A 15,930-nucleotide genomic window follows, 5' to 3' on the forward strand; every position below is an offset into this window, starting at 1 on the left:
AAATCAGTCTTGAGATATTTCTTGGCCCAGTCTTGACGTTTCAGCTTGTGTGTCTTGTTCAGTGGTGGTCGTCTTTCAGCCTTTCTTACCTTGGCCATGTCTCTGAGTATTGCACACCTTGTGCTTTTGGGCACTCCAGTGATGTTGCAGCTCTGAAATATGGCCAAACTGGTGGCAAGTGGCATCGTGGCAGCTGCACACTTGACTTTTCTCAGTTCATGGGCAGTTATTTTGCGCCTTGGTTTTTCCACACGCTTCTTGCGACCCTGTTGACTATTTTTAATGAAACGCTTGATTGTTCGATGATCACGCTTCAGAAGCTTTGCAATTTTAAGAGTGCTGCATCCCTCTGCAAGATATCTCACTATTTTTGACTTTTCTGAGCCTGTCAAGTCCTTCTTTTGACCCATTTTGCCAAAGGAAAGGAAGTTGCCTAATAATTATGCACACCTGATATAGGGTGTTGATGTCATTAGACCACACCCCTTCTCATTACAGAGATGCACATCACCTAATATGCTTAATTGGTAGTAGGCTTTCGAGCCTATACAGCTTGGAGTAAGACAACATGCATAAAGAGGATGATGTGGTCAAAATACTCATTTGCCTAATAATTCTGCACTCCCTGTATATTCTTGGACCTTGCCCTCTCTGTAGTATCACCCCTAAACGTTTTACCTTTTACACTCCACCACTTTTTGCTGAATTTGTTTTTGAACAGAAAGATGGATTTCTGAAATGTCTGACGTAGGCCAATAAAAATATATATATATTTATTCATGGGCCCATAAATATATGTATTTATAAATTGATGGGCCTTGTCCTCTCTGTAGGATCATCCCCAAACCTTTTGCCTTTTACCCTTCTTTTTGCTGAATTTGTTTGTGTTGGTCGTAGGACTCTGTGCACTTTAGCACAGCTAACCAATACTAAAGTGCTTGTGTTCACTCCCCTAAAACATAGTTAGATTGCTTATACCCTAGTGGCATAGTTAATGTACTTATATGTCCCTGTGGCCTGCCACTGCAGGCTGAATGCAGCTTTAAACTGTCATGATAACTTGGCTTGCCAAGCCTTTAACTCACTTTTTATTACATATATCACCCCTAAGGTAGGCCTTAGGTAGCCCATTATGCAGGGTGCCAGGTAATTGAAAGGTTGGGCCTGTACGATCAAGCTTTACATACCTGGTAGTGAAAAACTCCTACATTTGTTTTTCAATAATGTGCAGCTTACCCCTCCCAGAGGATAACAGTGGGGATTCCTTATTACCTTTATTAAGCTATAATTTCTAATTGGTCACATGTAGCTATGTCCTGTTGGCTGTTGTTGAAATTGTAACCAAAAACTCTATTTAGTGGTAAAGTGGTAAAGTCATTTTTTATTGCAATTTTGAAAATGTTACTTTTAGAAAGTTGCCGTTTTCTGCTGTTAAACCTTTTGTGCACGTAGCCTGTCTTGTGTCACATGACTGGGTGTAACTGAAAGTTATAATTTGTGAATTTCCCACAGACAGGCACATAATAGAGGGATTAAGTTTGCCTCAATGGACCACCTACTGGCAGGATGAGGGGGCAGAGCTGAGCACAGCCCCACTTGCAACTGAATACGAAGTGTTCTGCCATCACACAAAGGACCTATCACCTCCACTTTGATATTGCAGCCAGGAAATTCCATGCACGTCAAACCCTCTATTTAGAAGGTTCTCCTACCTTCCAGAAGAAGAGCACCAGGTTATAAACAGGGCATCTCATACACCAGCTCTTCAGTACACTTCTGGACCTGTGGACTCTGCCAGGAAGAAGGACTGCTGTGTTTCTGAAAGGACTGCTACTCTGATAGACTGCTGCCCTGCTGGACTGCTGCTTTGCTGAACTGCTGCCCTGCTGTCCTCTTGCCTGGGGCAGGAGAACTTGACCTGGCACTTCATCTTGAACCCAGGACTACCTTAGTAACTCCAAGGGCTAGTCTTCTGCCCTCCTAACATCCTGCACCAGCACCTGGACCCCACTGAAGTGAGTTCCTGACCCCCTAGTGGTGCCCCTAAGGTCCTGGACCTTTGGTGTGCATTCAGGGAGCTGTATTGAAGCTTGCAATCATAAACAGGCCAGTTTGTGTCAATACCTTACAACCCATGCCACTATTCAATGTGAAGCTCTTCACACTACAGCATCAACCGCTCATGGTGACTACCAACGTGAAGCCTGGGAACCTAGTCTTTGTGCTAATCTGGCAGCCTCCTGTGACGCTCTCCCTGCACCTCAAATAGGACTCTTGGCACAGATTTGAGAAGGTAAAGCTTCAGCTAGACTAATCTGGTGACGGTAGCCGACCTGCACTCCATCACAGTCGGCCTGAACTTGTGACTTTGACCTGGTCCAGCACAGCGTGACCAGATATCCATTCTTGGAGCTTTGTGCTGGTTTGGTGCTATTTGAACTTAAATCTTTAATAATTCATAATTATGGTTCTACTGATTGGATTGTTCTGGTGTCAAATCATTTATTAAAATGTACTATTTTTCTAACTTGGTTTGGGATTTTTCTTGTGTTGTGTTTTCACTTTATTGCTGTTTCCCTGCTGCATAAATACTTTACGCATTGCCTCCGAGTTACACCTGACTGCCTCTTGTGCCAAGCTACCCAGGGTTTAGCACATGCTAATCTAGTGACTTTTTTGGTTCACCCTTCAAGGGATTATGACTCTTGCTTGAGCAGGGCTTACATTCCAGTCAACTAACACGATATAGATATCTTTTTCAATCTCCTTATTTATTGAAGTCTGCATTATATACATTATTCATGTATACATTTATTCATTTATGTAGAGTTCTCATTGTATTTTTAGACATAATCACTGCTTTAAGAAGTCTAAGTATTAAAACCAAAGGACCGATTAAGGTCTGGATATTCAACAGTCAAACTGCTATTGTGTCAGAGGCACTGGTTCTAGCCAGGCTACCAAATCAGGAGCTGAGCACCACTCACTGAGGTGGAAAGTTCCCCTAAAACATTAAAAGAAACAGATTCTGAAAAGTCAACAGTGCTATACTATCTCTGTATTGAGGTTGTTGTCTCATATCTGTGGTTCTTAGAGCTGGACTCCCAAAAGTGGCAACCAGTTCTAGGAACCACATTATTATTGTCTATCATGCGCTGGAACTTGTCTCCCAGTGCTATGGGCCATTTAAATTATTTTTTGTTTCTCTGAGTGAAACCACTATTCAATGGCAAGAATCATGTCAGAGAGTTAGCCATAATTGAGCTCTTCTCCAATGTTATTTAAACAATACTTCCACCATACAGAGAGAATCCCAGATAGCAGAGCTAGTAGGTGCTATGCTATTGGCAGTAACACCTTCTCCCTAGATCCAGTCTAAATGGGATGGGGACATACAGACGTGTGGATGGAGCAGCTCATACTGTTGGCAGATGAAATATTACCTGTTACCTATAATTGAGGAACTAGGTTTTCAAATTAAGATTGAAACACGCACATTAATAGTAGCACTTTCAGATTTTAGTTTATGTTCACAGCATCTCAGTGAGAGCGTGGCAAAAGGTACAGCTGTCCAATGGATTCTTTAAATATATGAATTGTAGGCACCTGTTTTAAAATAAAGTGAATCACAAATATGCTGTGAAAGGCTGCGTATTACACAACAAGTTTTGGGGTGATTATACAATGTGCATGTTTCTAACGATTTGTTACATTTATTTTTCAGAACCAGGTATATGAACCACCAAAAGATGTATCAACTTGCTGTGGTAGATGTAGGAACGTCTCTTGTCTTCACCCGTTATTGAATGGAACACTTGCCAGCCATAGAGTAAGCATATCACTGATAGTTCTTTAAATATATAACAAAAAAATGTCATACACCGTTCCAGGTAACTGACCCTAAGCAACTTTTATTTTAAAATTATGCATGGGTGAATATAGTGTGCTTTTGGAATTGTTGTACGTATATCCAAGACTGTCAGTTTTTGTGTTACATTTTAAAACGCCCTCATTTTGACAATATGCAAATGAGTGATGGGACCAATTCCAACCAAATTTAATTTTCTCATTTCTCATAAGAATGCAAAGGTACATAACAGGATAAAATGATGCTATGCAAAAAATGCAAGCATATTTTAGAAATGGATAAGGACATCAACACAGACTTCTATGAAAATAATAACAGGATCGGTACAAGCTAGAAGCATTAAAGAGTTAAAACTTAGTATGGTGGGACATCGATGGTGAGCTGTTAATATCTCCACATCACATCATACAAAATACGCCTTCAGTGTGAAATGTGGTGCTCAGCGCTAGGTACTTTTTGAAAAATGGTCTCATCTCCCCAGAAAGAAGGCAGAATCAGTATTCTTTATTGAATCACCTTCTGACACTTCCTAGAATACTCCAGTGACATGCATCCCAGGGAGCCTGTGCGCTACGTCACTGAGAAGCAACTTAGAGAAGCAACCATGAAGTAAAAAATGATGCCAGTGGGACTGAAGGCAGAGTAAGGCAAACTCTTGCCCTCTCCCTCGTGTTCAGAGTTCCCAAGATTGAAGGTTTCTCTCTAGTTTGTGTTTAGCTGTTGAGTTGACTCTCCCATTTCAGTCATCAGATTACATAATTTGGGGTTGATGTTAGATGCACCACTCTAAAATAAGAAATGTGTGGGTCTAGAGTGGTAGATATGAAAAATACTAACTATACATTTTCCTCTAAATCATAAAAATCTGCTGCTCTCTAGTGTTTTATTTTCCAGATGTGATCGGTATCGGTAAAAGTATATACCCGAGTTAAAAGACTGTGATGTCCTGAGTGGCATTAGGAAGCATCAGGATATTCACTTACTGATAAAGTCCTCTTCCTAGCACCCTCAAATATATCCTGTCACATTCGGAGTTTTGGGAGATGCTACAGTGTAGACTATGAATGCACAGTCCTAATTTGCCACCAGAGTTGCACACAATTGATGAATTTCATGGGTGGTGAATGAAGCAAAGCAAGCTCCAAAAGTAGATTAATTTGGGCCTGTTCTGAGTAGGTCCCTCATTGACAAATAACATTCTCATGACATTTCTGTCATGGAATATTGTCTAAGATCGAATTCCCATAGTAATTGATACCCGTAGTGTTTGTTTTCTCAACATAATAATTTGAGTTACGGACAAATCATCTGACTCAATCCATCCAGACACATTGAAGCTCAGATCTAAAAGTGTGTTCCTGGCTGCCGCAGGTCACTTCTAGTTTCACAATGAATCTAAGCCCCATAATACAAGGGTTGCCTCATACCCCTAGTGATAGGAAGAAAGGGGTTTTCTAATCACTTATTTGGAGTACTTGAATTCCGTGGGCTGTTTTTGAAGCTCCAGGAATGTGCTACACATCATGATATAATCACACTGGCAAAAACACTGTTTTCTAGTCTGGTGCCACTGACCATCAGTCCAGCAATCCAGATGGCTTTGATTCAGAAGCTATCCTTCTTGTCTCTGAGGCCCCGATTATGTGGGACCAGAAACACTTGGGTAAAACTAGAGTACTTGGTAATGAATATTAGTATGGGGTGCCCTATTTGCCGGGACCACAATGTGCACTTTATTCTGATTTGTGCATCCAGGGATAACAATACATGATACATTTGACATAATTACAACCAATTATGGGTGAAACTAAATGTTGTGCAATTTGTGCACAAGATTTGATGATAATTTTCAATTCCACAAAATGAGCGGGCAAGCTCCAGAGTGGTGTGCAACTTGCATCTGACTTGTAATCCTGTTTTGAGCTCAACTTGGATTTTGCACCATAAGCAGGCTGTGTGATTAGATTATAATGGCAATTTGGAATTGCTGGTGACCATAATATTTCCAAGGCCCTAACCAGCTTTTAATATTTCTACTTGGCCTATGAGCTTAATGAAAGACAGAAGTAGGAAAAACTGCCAACAAATACTTCATACTGTTTCTCAGCTCAGTTGAGTTTCTGACTACAATGACCCAATAACAACATACTGAAAAGTAACATGTTTCAGATTTTCATAATAGCTAAACTCAATATTAAGGGGCAGAAGCATAGATGATGATGAATAAGCGAGACATATCTGTATCTACTTTTTATGGAGGCACCAAACAACTACTCATTCACACAGAAACACAAATACGCCCCACACACTAAATGCTAGAGGGTGATTTAATTCTTAAAGGTACTCATTGAGGTCAGCGTTAAATATGAGATAATTATAGTAGCTATTGTCGCCAAAGCTTAACAAAGTGTTAGATATTCCTGCTCGGTGGAAATCTGTAAAAAAAGTGTGCGAGTGCTCGTACACCTAAGTCACTATTTACAGGGTGACCTAAAAAACTATGAACCAGGAATTTTAAATGGAAGCCCAGCTAATGTTTGGCCATAGTCAATTTTATTAGTTTGGTGGCAATTGATGTTTTAAGTGCCAGGGGACTTCACTACAAACACTAGATTTCAGAAACATACTTTATATGTATTATTTGTAATTCAAAAGACTTATTGAAGGTGAAGAATATTTTTTTTCAAAATGGCCTGTGATGCATCAGAAATACTCCAGCTACCATTATCAGACTAGAATCTTACAGACTCCACCCATTAGGAATAGTTTTCTTCTGAGCACCTCAAAGCACAAAAGACAAACAAATGCAAACCATACCACCTCTGTCAACTGCAAAAAATAGTTGGGCAGTATGAAAAGGTTTTTAGTTACTGAGGTTATTTACATATTACATTGGATGGTGTGAGAAAGTCCTTCTTTAAGAGTAATCACCCCCATTTATTGATGACTAGTATTGCTGGTTTTTCAACTCTACATACTGGGGTACTGCTGTTCAGTCTCCAGTCAATGTGCTCTGATCTCTAAAACATGGTAAACTTGGCTAATCCCCATTTGGCAGATGAAACTTTCTAGTAAGACCATTTTATTTGGTACAGGAAATATGCCCTGTCTATTTAACTTTTCGACGCCTGATCCAAATAAATGTCTAATTCGGAGCTTAGCCTTCGTTTAGATCACACTGTTGTTAATAGAAACAGAGTGGCCATTGTCTATATACCCATGTTCAATTCAAGGAATATACTTAATACAGATGAAACTAGTCATAAATATTGTTGAGTTCAGTTGTCTGTCTGAAGCCAGCATCTTGTTGTCTTCCATAGAAAAGTTAAAAGAAACTCTGAATCCAAATTTGTTTGCTGGTCTTGTTTGAAAGATAGAAACAAATAAGAGCACACTTTGTCCAGTGCTAAGATTTGCTAATCAATTTTCTAAATACAATTAATTCACAGAATATTAAATAAGAACATGAAGCTGACAATGTCAACGGCATTTGTGTCTACCTATGTTGAGTGAGATTAGAGACATCAACATCAATCTGCCGCCAGTTAAATTGGTGTTAACAGCTGTTACTAGGTCTTTCCCCTCATCATGCATTCTTTTTGGGCTCCTACTTGCAAGATGTGTAATCAGCAAATGTAGACAACCTGAGTCATTAACGTATTTGAACGCCATGAGCAGAAAGCAGTAATTCTAGATTTACTCTCTCATTGTCATTGGCCATATTGCTAGGTAGAATATATTATTCTCAAAAGTGTAATAGAAAATAAATGACCACTTTTCTAATTTGTGTTTGCTATGTTAATTCTCCCCTATGAAGCATTAAATGTGGTTATTTTGTCTCCTAGCTTAATCAAAGCATTTGTGTTTTTAAAAAAAAACAATAGATTCATGCTTTTGTTTCTATGTATATGTCTATTAAGGACTCCTCTGCTGTTGACAATTTATGATATAATTTCGGTCTAATCCTGACAGAATGTGAAAATAATTCAGGAGAAAAAACATCCAGAAAAATACTGTTAGCTCAGAGAACCAGGTTGTTTTTTTCTCCACATTATGAGATTTTTCACATGCAAACAGGAGTACTGTGGTCAGATGCTTTTTGGGGTCATTGTGGTCATAGACTTACCCTCATTGAACAGTTTCCCATACAGTGTTTCCTACAGGTTGGGTCTTGAGTAAGCATTGCTTGCAAAAACCTGTATCTAAACACAATTTGCACAGTACCCATAACAGATAATGTGGGACCTATTCACAAACACCAACCTAGTACTCTTACACTTTGCAGTAGCTATTCACAATTTAAAAGTGTAAATGTACTATAAATTGTAGACTTACATGTCTCTATCCCCTGAGCTCTGAGGGTGGAGCCTAATTTACTAGTGTTAATTTACTGATTGTATCTTTTCTCACTAGGCAGAGATCTGAGCCATCAGTGTATAGATCTCCCTATGGTAAAGTATATTAAAAAGTAAAAAAATATATTAAACTTAAAAACAATCAGCCAAAATATTCTTATGTTAAATATTAGCGTAAATTATATTTATATATGTTTTATTTTAAGATCTGAAACTGAATCCAGAATGGAATAGACACAATGACGAGCTTTTTATGTATCTAGTTGAAATGTAGAACAAAATAAAAAAAGCAATTTCACTATTAATTTAAGTCAAATCAAAGTAAAAAAATAACAACATGCTTTAATAAAAAAGTGAATAAAATAAAAATTAACTACATATTTTAAATAATAAAGTAATTCAAATATTTGAAAATAGAATATTGTTACTCACATCTAACCCATCCCTAATGTTTCCTTAACCCCACATTATTCCTACAAAACCCTATCCCACTAAGTTGTAAGTATTTTCCATTTTCCAGCCACTCTTCCCTGTTCCTCCTACATTTACTACTAAAACATAAGCAAACAAGTGCTGGGATCTTCACTGTCAGGGCAGAGATCTCTGCACAGAGAAGATGTGAGGTAAAGACCTCTGCATATAAGTTTGTGAATAGTACTATTGTAGTACTACTAAAAGTACTGCAAAGTTCAGTTTGTAAGTAGGCCCCTCAATATAAAACCACTTGCGAACCCTGTTTACACCCAATTTTAAATTTTGAGCCAAAATTGTAATGAGGTCATGAAAGGAAAGTTATTCAGTTGACAATATGTTGTTGTGTCTGTGAACCAATTACATACTATTAGAATATTGTGGTTGGAATGTTGCACCAATTTTCATATAAACTTGTATTTTTACAGGAAACAGTGCTTCACAAACTGTGGGTTGCCACCCACGGGTGGGTTGCCAGCTGACTTCTGGTGGGTCGTGAAAGAGAAATACATAAAGATGCCTCTAGATTTTGTATTCCTCTTTTCTTGCTCTGACTGCAAAGTGAGAGGAGGTTTTATAGTGAACAATGTGATTGTCTTACTAGAGTACATTGAGTGTGAAAGTAAAGGCTGCGGAATGTAATTTTTTTATATTCGGAACACAAAGCAGCTGTTCTCCGAAGGTTTTTAAAAATAGGAATACCACCTGTAGATAAAGCTTTAAATAATGAATAGAGCCAAAGAGAAAAACAACATTATTTACAAACTGTATTCCATATATCACACTGATATATACTTACAATTATCTAAAGACAAATTATGTATATGCATAGTGTCAAAACATCCACCATCGAAGAATATAATATACTTCAATACAAAAACGAAATATATGACTGCATACATTGCTGGGTCTCTCACAAATACACTTTCACCTATCAGATAACCCAATGACTCACCATACACACACTGCACATCACCACTTCATAAAAGACACAACTACTCATAATCCTGACATTGGACTAGTACATTAGTCTACAGTCTGTCTATGGATCTTTAAATGACATAGATGTTTTTACATAACCCAACGAGTTTTGTTTACAGTTTGTTTACATCATTAGTTCTGCCAGGGTAAATAAATTTAATGGACATCCATGATATTCTATCCTAATAGTCCTTGAGATCCAATATAATGTCTTTAGTACTTTTGTCCAGTCAAATTCTCCAATGCCAGATCAATATAATAACCTTCAATCTTTTATTCAGTCCAATTCTCCAACCCGGACACATGCTTTGGTCGTTACCGTACTCCAGCAGGGGCCACCTGCCTCAGGGCGTGAACATTAAAAATAAGCAGTATGAGACCACAGCAGAGTTGTAAAAAAAAGGATAAGGATGATAAGTACAGGCTCTAAAATCCTACCACAAACTCAAAACGGGTAATAATCATACGTAAAAATACTGGAATGGCATACACGTCACCTAACATCATGTAATGAAATCATCCCTGTAACCAGTGATATCACCCAACCAAACTATTCACCAAAAGTACGCGTTCACCAGTGTTCAGTGAACAAATAACTTAAAGTGTCAACAAGAAATTACCATGCACACACATGCCACTCACGAACTCAAATGTATAACTTACCACAGGATAACCAGAAGACCCACTCAAGAACAATCATAAAAGATGATGAAATGATAGCCAGACTATAGAAAAGGTAGACAGAACAGTGTTAGGAGTGAATAGTTCAAAAGAGCCCATCAAGGGTAAGGAATACAGAACACAAACACCTACTTACAACACAAAAGATAAAAGAGCACCAGACGAGGGTGGGAAATGGGCTCCAAAAATTCAAACGTAAATAATGAGGTCAATAAAAAAAGAAAGCAAGAGGAATCCAGATCCAATACCAAGCTTGTGCTGGAATAGAGAGTTGCTACAAAAAATTATAAATAATAATGAGACATACACATACTCCCCAACTTGTCTATTAGTTATCTATAGGGGAGAACACTATTCTGTATAAAGCAATATAAATAGAACAGACCACTGGAGAAATACTAAAGCTAGAAGTGATGAATGAATAACTGGATACCTGAGAAAAACAAAATACTCAAACTAATATGGACCACATATCTCCGGGGCTCCAAGACAAATCTAGAGAATGGTACAAAGGAGTCCCAAAGCATAATGCAGGAAGATAACTGTCAAGACTCACAAACACTAACAAATGACAAAGACAGGAGGAGCACTGAGGACCAACTACACTCGCTCTACGAACGCTGTCCCCAAAGTAAACATACAGTCAGGCAAACACCCACTAATAAATGAAGACTCCAATCGCTATGTAAGTGCATGCCAAAAAAACACTCATAAGTTTCTTACCTGCCTCATAGCGGCGGCCTCCAAACTGATTGCAGGAAAACACTGACTGGATATCACCACCCTGGTCTCGGCAAAAGCACATACTGTGGGCCGAGCTCCATAAATGCAAACCAAGCTGGGACACATGAGACCTGAAATATAGACGTTAGCCCAACACTCAGAACCCAGAAGTAATGGAAAGAAGTATAGCACCAAGAATCGGGCACAATGTTGGAAGAGGAATTCCTCGAGGGGAAAAACAGTCAAACAGTTAAAGGCAGTCTAGACAGAGACCTAAAAAAGCCAAAAGATGAAACGAATAAAAAACAAAAATATGTTTAAAGAAAGAGAAAAAAACAGACTAAACACCAATGCATGCAAACAATTAAAACAAAAGCCCTAATGAGAAATGTCAAAAGGTTCAAACCACTCTCTAGGGAATCCCAAAACATCTAACATATAGGAAGCTAATAAGGCAAACTATCAAGAGAATATGGGAAAAAATAGGGCATCAAATTCTTACAAAAAAAAACTCCCACCGATCCAAGCATGATGGAATCGCTATACTACTGAATGGCATTCTCCCATGGGATGTCTCCATTGAGACCCTCCTCAAAAGGTTTGAGAGTATAAATCCAAAACTCTTCTCTTGTTTAGGTTTTGCTTGCAGGTGTGCTTGCGTGCATGCTTGCAAAATCTTTTTTTGTAAAAAAACTTAAAAGAGGCTTGGAACCAGCCCCTTACTTATCTGAACTTACCACTGACTTACTCCAATGTTGCTCTAATTTACCTGCTTTGGATTGGCCAGCACGTCATCTTCACATCACTTCCTATTGTTGTCTTCGTCTTCTTTGCCGATCTTGCTATTGAGTTGCCTGTGGACCAAGTACTCCTCCTGTCACTTCCTATTGGACACTGGCCAGTGACCTTTCTGTGGCTGTGACACTGAAGGAACTTCTTTTTCTTCTTGCTTGCCGTCTTATTCCTTTGTTGATGTCTTCTTTCTTTGCTGCCGTCTTCTCTGTCTTCTTTGTTGCTGTTTTCTTTTTTCCTCCAGCATGTCATCTTCTTACTTTGCTGACGTCTTCTTTCTTCAATGCCTTCTTCTCTGTCTTCTTCCTTCGTTGCGGTCCGTCTTCTTTTTTTCTTTCTGCATACCATCTTCTGTCTTCGCTGTCTTCTTTTCCACATGCTGTCTTCTCACATCTGCACTCTTCTCACATCTTCTGTCTTCTCACGCCTTCTATCTTCTGCCGTCTTCTATCTTCTATTGTCTTATCTCTTCAACTCCTTCTGTCTCCTCTCACTCCTTCTGTCTCCTCAAGCCTTCCGTCTTCTCACGCCTTCCGTCTTCTTCTGTCTTCTTCTATCTTCTTCAGTCTCTGTCTTCCATCTTCTGTCTTCTAACGCCTTCTGTCTTCTTCTGTCTTCCATCTTCTTACTCCTTCTGTCTTCTGCCGTCTTCTGTCTTCTACCGTCGTCTGTCTTCTCACGCCTTCTGTCTTCTTCCATCGTAGGTCTTCTTGTGCCTTCTGCCATCCTCTGTCTTTTCATGCCTTCTGTCTTCTTCCGTCTTATGTCTTCTTCTGTCATTTGTCTTCTCATGCCTTCCATCTTCTTCTGTCTTCTTCCGTCTTCTTCCATCTTCTGTCTTCTCACGCCTTCTGTCTTCTTCCATCTTCTGTCTTCTTCCGCCTTCTGTCTTCTGCCATCTCCATTCTTCTTTCTTCTGCTGTCTTTTGTCTTCTTCCGTCTTCTGTCTTCTTTTTTCTTTTTTCTAGCACGCATGTCAATACATTTCTCCTTTTTTTTCTATCTAGCTGGCTGTTAAAATGTTATACTGATGTTTGTTTTTAATTTAAAAAAAAACATTATTTTAACATTTCTCTAATATTTGTAAGCCGGTTCATAAAAAAGACAAAGGTGAAACCTATTGGTTTAGCCAATGCTTGTTTACATTTGATGTTACCATTCTGTCCTCTAAATACATGCACTTTCTCCAAAATAGTCCAGTTAATTTTCTGTATGACTGAGACAAATGTGATACCAATGGGGCATTAACTTTTCCGGTGCGTATTGCTGATTTTGGCTCGCTGTACCATATCCAAAACTCCCTTCCTGTTTCTCCAACATACCCTATGAACAGGCAAATAATCAAATAGATGACATTTTGCATGTGGCAGTTAGTCATGCAATTGAGTTGGACAGTTCTATTGCCTAGAGTGATCTCAGTAGATTAGATAGCACCTGCACAATCATAGCAGGTACCACACTTATGGGTACCCTTAACAGGTTGTTGTCCCATCAAGACTTAACAAGAATGTTTCACAAATTTCTCTTGAATGCAAACACAGATTTGTCCACAATCTCTGTGTCTGAGTTAGTGTTTAGAATATGCCATTGAGAATTGATAATGTATCTAATTTTTTAATTGAGATTGGAATGACATACTACGCACACCAGCTTATCATTCTTTGTTCTATTTTTGGTATGAAACATTCTCTCTCTGTCGTGGTACTTTGCTCTTTTCATTGGGTCCTTAACTAATCTTTTAGGGTAACCGCAATAGATCAGTTTGTTCACCAGAATTTGAGCAAATGAAGAAAATCCTTGATATCTGTGCAGTTGCGGCATAGAAGAAGAAACTGGCTAAGTGGTATCCCTTGTTTTTGACAGCGTGGGTAGTAACTGTCATAATGCACTAACCGATGTATCGCTGTAGGTTTGATATGATGTTTAATCCACATATCTAAAAATTCTACCTGTGATCTGTTCTTATTGCACGTAAACTTTAAGTTCTGATCACATAAGTTCAACCACTGGCAGAACTCATCCGATAGTTCCTTATCTCCTCTCCAAATAAAAACACATCATCAATATATCTGGAACAATTTCTGATGTTTGCATAAAATGGGGCAACTTCATTATATATGTGTTTCTCTTCAAATTCACCTACATACAGATTAGCCACACTAGGGGCACAGGTGGCCCCTATACTGACTCATTTCATCTGTCGATAGATCTAATTTTCAAATTGGAAAAAATTCTCATTGAAAACAATATCCAAACATTGAATAAAAAATTCATGTTGGGGATTGGACTGAATCCCACTGAGGACCCTACTGACAGAACTTAGAACTTGCTGCTAAGGAATGTTAGTGTATAGCACTTCTAAGTCCATTGCCACTAAGATCCCTCTTTCTGGATAAAAATTTGTCCCTTCTATCTTGGAGATCAAATGTCCTGTATCTTTCACATATGGAGGAAGTCGACTAACCAATGGTTTGAGAAACACTTCGATATATTTCAAAAGAGGTTCAGTTATTGAATCAATGGTTAAAATAACGGGGCACAAAGGAGGATCCTGTACATTCTAGTGTGTTTTGGGAACACCATCAATAACAGTAGCTGAGTGTCAGTCCAGATACTCAAATACTCAAACTCTTTTTGACAAATAATGCCATTATCCAATGCTGCCTGACTGATGTCCTGGATATGCTTACTGATCCTATTTACAGGGTCCACTGGTACCTGTTGATAATGCTCCAGTATCTGAAGCATAGATCTCATTTTATCATTATACTTAGCATGTCTGATAAGACTATACCCCGCCTTTTTCACAGGGCTTAACTGTAATGTTAATGTCATGACTCAACTTTTGGAGTACTGAGTTCTCATGTCTACTTAAGTTGTGGACGGGGTTAGGTATATATTGGATCATCTTTTGCATCTTCTGGTAGACATCTTTTTCAAAGATGGAAACTTCTGGTCCTAGTCTATCAAGGCTAGGAGTAAAAGATGATGGGAGTTTCAGGCCTGAGCTATTATGTTCTCTAATATGTTTGCAACGCATATAATAACGCATATAATACTTTTTAAGTTTAATGTTTTGAAAAAATGCAAACAGATCTTTAAATAGTTCAAATGTATTGAGGCTACTGCTCGGAAGAAATGGGAGACCGTTGGATAGCAGAGTTTCCGTCTTGGAGTAAATCTCTACACTGCTGAGATTAAAAATGGGAATATTGTCTAGCGCGGTAACCACCAAAACGCACGTCGGCGAATTGAACTGGGTAAAAGATCTATGGTTATTTATATTGATCTGGCATTTGAGAATTGGACTGGACAAAAGTTCTAAAGACATTATATTGATCTCATTGACTATTAGGATAGAATACCATGGATGTCCAATAAATGTATCTACCCTGGTGGAACTAATGATGTAAACAAACAAAAACGGAAACTCATTGGGTTATGTAAACATATCTATGCTACTTAATGATCCATTGACAGACTGGAGACTAGTTTACTAGTCCAATGTCAGAATTATAGGTAGTTTTGTTTTTGTATGAAGAAGTGATGTGCAGTGTGTGTTTGGTGAATGATTGGGTTATCTGGTGGGTGTTAGTGTGTTTGTGAGAGACCCAGCAAGGTATGCAGTCATATATTTTGTTTTTGTATTGCAGTATCTTATATTTTTTGATGGTGGATTTTTGGACATTATACATATAAATAATTTGTCTTTAGATAATTGTAAGTACATGTCAGTGTGATTTATGGAATACATTTTGTAAATAATGCTATTTGTCTATTTGACTCCATTTATTATTTGAATTTTTGTCTACAGCAGGTATTTCCATTTTCAAATCATTCAGAGCAGCAGCTGCTTTGTGTTCCTATTGTGATGGTCCCCTGGAAGCTGCTCTTTGTTTCGTAGCAGGGGCCCTGCGTTTGGTTTTAGTTGTGTCATTTTTTATAACACACAACAAAATTTGAATACCTGTAAATGAAGTCTCCATATATTTCAGAATATATCAGTTGTTCAGAAAGCACAAATGAAGTAATTTATTGTAATTCTAAGATGTGGTTGAA

General features: G+C 38.4%; 1 protein-coding gene across 1 annotated transcript in view; it reads left to right on the forward strand.

The window, feature by feature from the left end:
* The window catches only part of OTOG (otogelin), a 956,473-nt gene that overhangs the window by 865,032 nt on the left and 75,511 nt on the right, over positions 1-15,930 (forward strand). Inside the window, exon 51 of the mRNA XM_069221482.1 lies at positions 3,725-3,829. Within this exon, the coding sequence (XP_069077583.1) occupies positions 3,725-3,829 (105 nt within the window). The remainder of the gene's footprint in view (positions 1-3,724; positions 3,830-15,930) is intronic.

Source organism: Pleurodeles waltl, chromosome 3_1 (assembly GCF_031143425.1).
Source record: "Pleurodeles waltl isolate 20211129_DDA chromosome 3_1, aPleWal1.hap1.20221129, whole genome shotgun sequence".
NCBI classification, from domain to species: Eukaryota; Metazoa; Chordata; class Amphibia; order Caudata; family Salamandridae; genus Pleurodeles; species Pleurodeles waltl.